General features: G+C 39.1%; 1 protein-coding gene across 1 annotated transcript; it reads left to right on the forward strand.

The window, feature by feature from the left end:
- The first annotated feature begins 8,011 nt into the window (after positions 1-8,011).
- LOC113351145 (F-box/kelch-repeat protein At3g06240-like) lies at positions 8,012-8,956 on the forward strand. Its single transcript, XM_026595192.1, has one exon. It carries the CDS (start codon positions 8,012-8,014, stop codon positions 8,954-8,956), a length of 945 nt encoding a protein of 314 aa, XP_026450977.1.
- Positions 8,957-10,193: the final 1,237 nt, after the last annotated feature.

The raw sequence follows: 10,193 nt of genomic DNA on the forward strand, positions 1-10,193 counted from the left end.
AAGATATTAAATTTCCTCCAAAATAGATGCAATAGCCACTAGTTGATCGTCGATCATCCAAACTCCCAGCCCAATCTGCATCTAAGTATGCTTGGAGAGAATAATCTTTGGTACCTTTGAGATGTAACCATAATCTATAGTGCTCTTAAGATACCGTAGAATTATTTTAACCAACTCCCAGTGTTCAACATAAGGTTCATGCATGTATTGACAGACCTTGTTCACAACAACTGAGATATCCGGTCTAGTTAGATGAAGATATTGCAACGCACCAACCACACTGCGATATAACGTAGCATCTTCAAACTTCTGACTTACATTCCTCTGAATTTTCACAGCCGGAGCTAATGGAGTGCTCACAGGTTTAATACCATCAAGTTTAGTGCGCTTTAGGAGATCAGCGACATACTACCTCTGAGTTAGAACCAACTCATTATCATGCCTTAGAACTTCAACACCCAAAAAATAACTTAAATCTCTCATATCCTTTAGTGCAAAAGCAGATCCTAAATCTGCAATAAGCTTTTGAATTTGCGAAGGCTGTGACCCTATAACAATTATGTCATCAACATAAACAAGAACATATGTGATGGAGTCTGCCGTCTGCAAAACAAACAAGGAACTATCTGCAATAGAACCTTTGAACCCTAGCTGCAGCAGGTGTGTACTTAGCTTAGAGTACCAGGTCCGCGGTGCCTATTTAAGCCCATAGAGAGATTTATGCAATTTACAGACATGATTAGGGTAATCAGGGTTGACATAACCTGCTGGCTGCTGCATACACATCTTCTTCCAGGTTTCCATTCAGAAACGCATTCTCCACATCGAGCTGCTTTATTTGCCACTGATTCATAACATCAATTGATAACAAAAGTCGTATAGTACAGAACTTTATCACTGGACTAAAGGTCTCGCCATATTCGATACCCTCTTGCTGATTGTATCCCTTAGCCACCAAGCGATCCTTACATTTGTCCAAGCTGCCATCAAGATTTTGTTTAACCCTATAAACCCATTTTGAACCAACAACATTCATCCCCTTCTCATATTTAACCAAAGAGTAAGTACCATTGCGTATTAGAGCATTTATTTCCACATCCATTACTGCTTTCCATATTGGATTCTTGGATGCTATGCTGTAACATGTTGGTTCTATGAAATCTGCGGCAGGCATTGGGTGCTTAGTTTCAGTCAGGCACATCTTCTTGACAGGCTTAGTGGTGCCAGATTTAGCCCGAGTCCGCATTGGATGAGTGACAACAGGGAGTTGTGGTGCTGAATCAGTAGTCTGAACCAGATGCTGTGTAGTTGTAGTTGCTGAAGTTGCAGGGGTGGATGGACTGTTGTCTGGTGAGTGAAGCAGCTGTTGGGGAGAGACTGGTTCTGATTGTGCGTTCCCTGGTGAATGCATAGCAATATCTTCTACACCATCTGTTAAACTACATCTTCTAAACGGTGGTGAAAGTAAAATACTTGTGCTAGAAGGAACAGTACCTGGACTTTGCAAGGGATCTCGCTGCTTGAGAGACTGAAATGGGAATGAACCTTCCTCAAAACGTACGTGGAGAGATATGTATAACCTATTGGTTTCTCGATGCAAACACAAATAGCCTTTGTGTGCATTACTATACCCTATGAAGACATAAGAAAGATATATTGGTTCCAAATTGGTGGTGTTGTACTGCCTAAGGCATGGATATTCCAAACAACCAAAAACACGCAAGAATTTGTAATCAGGTTTTTTGTTGAATATAAGCTCTATAGGAGTTTTTGTTTCTTTGTCAGATTTGGGTAATCTGTTAATCAGAAAATAAGCTGTAGTAAAAGCATCTACCCAGAATGATTTTGGCATATGCGCATGAAAAAGTAATGCTAATCCAGACTCCGTAACATGCTTTATTTGGCGTTCAGCTAAGCCGTTTTCAGGAGAAGTGTGAGGACATGAAAATCTGTGTTGAATACCATGTTCATTGAGGTAGGCAGTAAATTTTTTGTATTCTAAGGCATTGTCAGATTGAAAGACCTTAATTTTGTAATCTGTGAGTCTTTCTACTTGTTTATGAAACGAAAAAAAAGTGCTTCAGGCATCAGAACGCTGAATAAGAGGAAAAACCCATGTGTAATGAGAAAAGACATCCATTATTAAAAGATATTATCGAAAACCAGTTCTAGAACATTATGGTGATACCCAAATATCTGACACAACCAAACTCAAAGGTGTGTCATAAACTGTGCTACTTAAGGAAAAAGACAATTTCTTGCTCTTACTAAGATGGAAAGAATGACAATAATCAAAAGATTTATTGGAAACTGAAAGATAGTTTTTAAGAAAGATTTGGGAAACGGTACGCAACATAGGATGCCCTAGCCTTTGGTGACATAATGGGAAGGAAGTAGATACGTTTTCCTGCGGCTGGATTGGGGTATCTAGCATGTCTACTCCTTCAAATAAGTAAAGCCCATTCCTATTCAGTCCTTTTAACAGAGTCGTCCCTGAGTGCTTTTCCTTCACAAGAAAATAAGATGTGTGAAACTCAAAATACACATTATTGCCTTTACAAAATTGAGTGACTGACAACAGATTAATTTTTATTTTTGGAACATGATAGATATTTCTTAAACAAAAAGACCTAGAATTGTATGTAAAGGAAGCATTACCAATGTTGGCAATTTTAAGAGCATTACCATTACCAACATGTACCATCTCAGTACCATCATAGTCATGGGGTATTGTCAGATTTCTGATATCTGTAGTAAGATGATGGGTTTCTCATGTGTCAGTGACCCATTGAGTTCCATTCACACCATCTGGTAGAGCAATATATGCTGCAGGTTTCTTTGTTTGATTGTTGTTTGGTTTGTAACGAAACCAACAACGATCTTCCTGGTGATTGTCCTTCTTGCAAATTTGACACGGTTGTTCAAATCGTGCAGTTTTTTTTTTTTGCTGTGGTTGATAACGACGAGCATTCCAGAAGATTTGCACCTTGATATTCTTTCGAGAGTATGAAGGTTTTAGACACGAGACGAGACAAGAAGATGAGAAATTTGTTTAATCTTTCTGCCTTGTTTCATTACCAAAGGACTCCTATATAGGGGAGTTTGATTACAAAATATATTATGTGATATCCTAACAGAGGTAAATATCTCTCAAACTAGGTAAGAAAGTAATTACAAAATATACGAGAATATACATCTAATACCCCCCCCCCCTCAAGTTGGAGCATGAAGAGTTGAAATGCCCAACTTGAGAAGAAGAGTTTGAAACTGCCGGCGTCCCAAAGCTTTAGTCAAAATATCAGCTAGCTGAGAAGTAGTATGAATATAAGATGGAACGATAGTACCTCGAAGTATTTCATCACGCACAAAGTGACAATCAATCTCGATATGTTTCGTACACTCATGAAAGACCGGATTATTAAGAATATGCAACGCAGCTTGACTATCACAGTGAAGCGAAACTGGTTTCGGATCTCCTATACCAAAGCCGCGGAGCAATCTTTTTAACCATATAATCTCACAAGTTGTTGAAGCCAAAGCATGATATTCTGCTTCAGCTGAGGAGCGAGAAACTGTAGTTTGTTTCTTCGTTTTCCAAGATATAGAAGAACCGCCGAGAAAGATAAAGTGTGTCGTAAGCGAACGACGACTAAGTGGACAACTAGCCCAATCTGCATCACAATAAGCGTCAAGAACTAAGTTGGAATCAGCCCGAAGTAAAATACCTTGTCCAGGACTAGATTTCAAATAACGCACAACTCGAAGTGCAACATCCCACTGAGATTGAGTTGGATGTTGCATAAACTGAGACAAAATATGAACAGAGTAACACAGATCCGTCCATGTAAGATTTAGATAAATCAGTCGCCCCACCAACCGTCTATAACGAGCAGGATCAGTCATGGGTATGTCTGATGCAAGAGCTAGCTGATGGTTCTCCTCCATTGGAATACTAGCTGGTTTAGATCCAAGAAGACCAGTTTCTGTCAAAATGTCTAGAGCATATTTACGTTGGCAAATAAAAATTCCTTTGGAACTTCTAGCTACCTAAATACCAAGGAAATATTTTAATTTTCCCAAATCTTTCATATGAAAACATCTGCTGAGATATGCTTGAAATTCACAAATGGCAGCTTTGTTATTGCCAGCAATAACAAGATCATCCAAATATACGAGAATATACATAATAATATTTCCCTTGCGATAGATAAATAACGAGTGGTCTGAGGCACTGGTAGAGAAACCATATGTACGCAAAACAGTTGCTAGATTTGCATAACACCGGGGAGCCTGTCGTAAACCATACAGAGACTTACGAAGTCTACAAACTTTTCCAGATAAACCATTACTGAAACCAGGGGGAAGTCGCATAAATACCTCTTCATTTAAATCACCATGAAGAAACGCATTGTGGACATCCATTTGAACTAACTCCCAGTTATTGATGGCAGCAACCGCAAGAAGAGTTCGTACAGTAACCATTTTTACTGTAGGAGCGAAAGTTTCCGTGAAATCAATTCCTTCTTTTTGATGATATCCAAAGACAACTAATCTAGCTTTATAGCGCTCAACAGTGCCATCCGATTTCCGCTTAATCCGGTAAACCCACATACAACCAATTGCATATTTGTTAGAAGGTAGATTTTCAATTGTCCATGTGACATTGGAAACTAGTGCATCAATTTCTTCCTGCATTGATTTACGCCATTTCGGATCAGCCATATCTTCCTTGAATGGCTTGGGTTCAACATCATTCGAAATAGCTGCAACAAAAGTACGATGTGCAACAGAGAAAGCATCACAGTTCACATAATGTGTTATAGGATAGGGAGTACCTGAGGACTTGACTGGTATAGGTGAAGCTTCAAGGGGAACCAAGGTCGTGTTAGTCTTCTTAGGAACACCTTTATATTGAATAAAATCCTTGTGACGAATGTTATCAAATTTGGTACGTTTACCCCGTCCCAATTCCTCATCTGCGACCATATGGTGATGTTCTACGCTATCTTCAGTCACGGTGGTTGGAGAAACAATAGAGTCAGTACCAGGCACAGGTACAGTGTGTGGAGAAGCGTTAGAAACTTCTAAGTCAGAACCATCTTCAACAAGACGTACATCAATCACAACAGGCTCAGACTGAGGAATCTCATGTACATCCTCATTATCTGTGTTATGTACCGTTGTAGGTGCAGTGCCCTGAAGAGCTGATAACTGCCTGAACCAGTCTGTTGAGGTGCGCTGTCGATTATGTTACTGCAGTCATCCTCAAAGTGAACAACAGACATATCCTTATACGTTGTTCCAGCAGCCTCATTAAGATACAACGAGTGCAATCGCATAAGTTCGTTGCTATCGGCCAACGAAAAAGTTTCTTCAAGAAACTGCACGTCTCGTGACTGAAAATATTGACCTGTATCTATATCAAACAAGTGCCATGCTTTCTTCCCAAACGGATAACCAAGAAAAATACAACGACGACTTCGACTATCAAATTTATCGCAAGGACTAATATTTTTCGCATAACAAAGACATCCAAATACTCTAATAGAGTTAAGAGTTGGATTTGAACCATACAGAAGTTCATAAGGTGACTTGAAATTAAGCACACGAGAATGAGTTTTATTAATCAGATATGCAGCGGTTAGAACACATTCACCCCAAAAATCAATTGGTAAACAAGCTTGAAAACGTAATGCACGAGCAAAATTGAGAATATGACGATGCTTCCTTTCCACTCTAGCATTTTTCTGTGGTGTCTTAACGACAGAAGTTTGATGAACAATACCATTATTTCGAAAATAAGAAAGTAGACCTTTAAACTCAGTCCCATTATCACTGCGCAGAATCTTAACCTGTCGCTTAAACTGGCGTTCAATTAACACAAAAAATTTTGTTAGCAAGGTAGACACTTCATCTTTGGTTTTCATCAGATATACCCAAACACATCTAGAAAAGTCATCCACAATAGTTAAAAAATATCTCGAGTTACAGGCACGATTTGCACGATAAGGTCCCCAAACATCACAATGGATTAAATCAAATACATCAGCTGCTTTATTATCACTCAACGGAAATGAATTACGATTTTGCTTGGCTCTATGACAGACTTCACAAGCATGAAAATCTAACTGACTATTAATGCTACTGACTTGAGGTAGAAACTTCAATGCTTGGATAGAAGGATGGCCAAGCCGTTTGTGCCATAATTCTGTAGTAGCCTTCTCTAACACGACGTTAACACGAGATGGTCCCCCCGCTATCAAGCAATAAAGCCCATCAGTGAGCTTACCCATACCAATCTTCGTCCTCAAAGTGTGGTCCTGTATAACACATTCAGAATTAGTGAATTGAATACTTATGATATGCTTCTGTGCACGTTTATCATGCGGTGAAGACAAAAATTGAGACACGGATATGAGATTGCAGGTGAACTTTAGAACAAACAACACATTATGCAAAGGAAGAGAGTCATTCAACTTCACAGTCCCAATTTTGGTTGCCTCTATACTTACACCATTAGGCAGACCAACTTGAATAGGACAAATATCACAACAAGATTCAAACAAAGTGTCATCGCAACAGACATGATTGGAGGCTCCTGTGTCAACAATCCAGGTATGGCCACTCTTACCATTTAGACGAACGTGATTTATAGTGGCTGACACCTCACCAAAGATAGCATTTGCCTTAGTTGATGGTTGAGTACTGAAAGATGGTGATCCAATGTTGGTATGAGCCGCAGGCCGACGTCTTGGTTGGCGACGATCTGGATAACCATGCTTCTCCCAACAACGATCCTCAAGATGTCCATTGTGCCCACAATAAGTACATTTCAATGGAGGTTCCCCCCCGCTTTTCGAACCTTGTGTCTTATGTCCGTGAGCAACAAAGGCCATTGGAGTAGCTATATCCTCCCTTTTCTGAGTATATATCTTGACTTCTTCCTCTTGTATGAGACGAGAATACACAACATGTAGAGAAGGAAGTGGTTCGGTGCCCAAAATACTAGAACGTACATTAGCATAATAGGGTACGAGACCCATTAGGAGTGCACGCACCTGATCATTATTACGCCGAGTACGTAAAGTCACATTCAAACCACAGGTACAACTGGAGCAAGAATATGAAGGTAGAACATCAAAATCATTGATGTCATCCCAAAGTTTCTTCATCTTCCCGTAATAATCTTGAATGGACTCTCCATCCTTTTGTTTGCAATCAACGACATCGGATTTGAGTTGATAGATTTTTATTCCATTCCCTAGAGAAAAACGAAGACTGATATCTTCCCATAAATCGAATGCAGTATCATGATAAGAAATTGAAGACCGAAGAACGGGATCAATCGTGTTAAAAATACAAGCAACAATCATATAATTGACAGTCCACCAATCATCCAAATCAGGAGAATCAGCAGAAGGTTTTGAAACTTTACCATTAATAAAACCGAGTTTCCGTTTCGTACCCAGTGAAATACGAAACCCTTTATCCCATTCTTCATAGTTCGATCCTTTGAGAACTACATGTGTGATGATAGTTCCCGGTCCATCATTTGAAGCTAGAACATATATTGATGTCTGATTGTTAGGTCGAGAAGAAGATGAGTTATGCAAATTGTCACCCATATCTACACCTGACTCACGATACCATGAAGGTTTTAGACACGAGACGAGACAAGAAGATGAGAAATTTGTTTAATCTTTCTACCTTGTTTCATTACGAAAGGACTCCTATATAGGGGAGTTTGATTACAAAATATATTATGTGATATCCTAACAGAGGTAAATATCTCTCAAACTAGGTAAGAAAGTAATTACAAAATATACGAGAATATACATCTAATAGAGTACCAGTGAGAACAACATTTGTATTTAAGTGTGTCTGCAAGAATTGGTTTTCGATATTTTCTAATCCTGATTTCGTTAATTTACACCTAAATCAAAATATCAATAATAATACTCTAATATTCAAAGGGTCAACCTTTGATGTGATCCCTTCTTCAATTTACTCCATGAGTTATGATACATTATTATCACCGTTGAGTGATAGAGACGAAGATGCTTTTAGGATGGATTATCCATGCAATTCATTTACCTGTATTCAATTGTTAGGTTCATGTAATGGCCTGCTTTGTATACGTTATGGTGATCCTGACAGATCCATTTTCTTTTGGAACCCAGCCACTAAGGAGTTCAAAATATTACCTAAATCCAATCATTGTCAATATAATAATATCACGCACGCTTCTGGTTTTGGTTACGACGGGAAGACTGATGATTACAAGTTAATAACTGTGGAAGACTTTGGGGACAGTTATTTAGTTGACGTCTATACATTAAGAACAGATTCATGGAGAAGCAGTGAATTACATACGCCTCATAAGTTTTCTTCTATAATGATAGAAACTGAAGCACTTGCCAACGGAAATCTGCACTGGATATGTAAAACGCGTGATGAATACAACTATAATAATCTGGATTGGTTAGGTGAAACGGGTGATGAATACTGCTATGATCTAATAATCTCTTTAGACATTAGCGACGAGAAATTCAATGAGTTGCAACTGCCGGCAGATGCTTTGGGTGCAATGATGAGAAATGTGGGAGTGTTGGAAGGATGCCTTTGTGCACTTTCTAGTACTCACAGTACTGTTGTTAGCATTGATCAGTTGGAAGTTTGGGTGATGCAGTCTTGGACTAGACGTTATACCATTACGAATGAGAGATTTATTGGCAATTCATATTTGAATTTTATATGGTCTTTCAAGAATGGTGAGATTCTAGTAGAGACTCTAATTGATTCAAAATTGGTTATATACGACCCGAACGAGGGAAGTGCTAGAGAACCAAAGATTTTTAGTAGTACTTTTGAAGTTTACTCTGCAGAGAATTACGTTGAAAGCCTTGTTTCACTGAGCTCATATGTGTTGGAAATAATTGGGTTTCACAAAGGATGAATGAATCAGAGAAGAAAGTGTTGCACTCCAAAACTTTCAAGGCTTGTATAAATTTCTTTTAGACAAATATTTCTACCCTCCCAATAACAATTGGCGATTACAACAGGTATGCGAAATATTGCCTTCAGGATACAATGAAAGCCCTGCAACGAAAACTGAATTCAAGGTTTGTACCCCTTGATTCAATCAAGAACACACAAAGAGATTTCTGATTTCTGATGATGCTTTTTGAAACAGAGAAAACAGATTGATTTTTCTTATATCTTAAACGAAACTGGGAGAAGCTATTTATAAAGGGTTTTGCACCTGTTGGGAATAGGTGTTTCTATTCACGAACCGTCAGGTTCCTTCATCAACAGACATCAATGGTGTCTTTTGGATTCGAAATTTTCGAACAGGCTTTTATCGGCCAAATAAAACCTTCAGTTCAAAAATTTTCGACCACAGCCTGGGGGGCGATGCCCCCCAGGACCCCCCTTTGGTAAGCGGTGTTGAAAATATTCCAACAATATGCGGGTAAAAATAATTGATAGCATCATGGAGAATAGGTCAAAGAAGAACACTAGGAGTGTATACGGCATTACTTCTTGTTTTGTGTATTTTTTTCATTGTTGATTCGAGTCTACAACTGTTTTAGTGAACCATGAGAAGTAAGCACTCCTTTCTTGTTTTGCAAAGTTGATGGATAACTTGAACAACACTTTACTTTTATGTGATGCTCTTGTCACTATCTTGTGTGATTCAGAACTTTTATTGATATTGCATGGTTTGAAGTAGTTTAATGTTGGAGCTAGACTATTTCGCGCTACTTGAACTAGTATGTATATATTAATACAGACACTGGCCGGGTCAAATGCTCAGCCAAGATGGCCATGCACGATGAACTGCAAGATTGCTGGGTCGAATGCTCAGCCAAGATGGTCGTGCATTGTTAGCTGCGAGCTTGCCGTGTCGAACGCTCAGCCAAGGTGGCCGTGATCTGCAATCTGCAAGCTTGCCGCGTCGAATGCTCAGCCAAGATGGCCGTGCATTTCTAGCCGCGAGCTTGCCGGGTCGAATGTGCGCCTATCATGGCAGTTCTTTGCAAGCTGCGAGCTTACCTCTGCTCAGTGACGGACATTCATAATTTATATCCTGCTAGGCGGCCTTCGGCCGCAAACTTCTTTTTCCACCTTTTAATAATTATATTTTGGGTTGTAAACAGGTTGTTTCGCATTTAGAACTCTAAATATATAAA

The sequence above is a fragment of the Papaver somniferum genome, chromosome 2 (genome assembly GCF_003573695.1).
Source record: "Papaver somniferum cultivar HN1 chromosome 2, ASM357369v1, whole genome shotgun sequence".
NCBI classification, from domain to species: Eukaryota; Viridiplantae; Streptophyta; class Magnoliopsida; order Ranunculales; family Papaveraceae; genus Papaver; species Papaver somniferum.

Coding starts and splice junctions, on each gene's coding strand:
- LOC113351145 (XM_026595192.1), top strand. CDS start 8,012: ATGAGTTATGATACATTATTATCACCGTTGAGTGATAGAGACGAAGAT.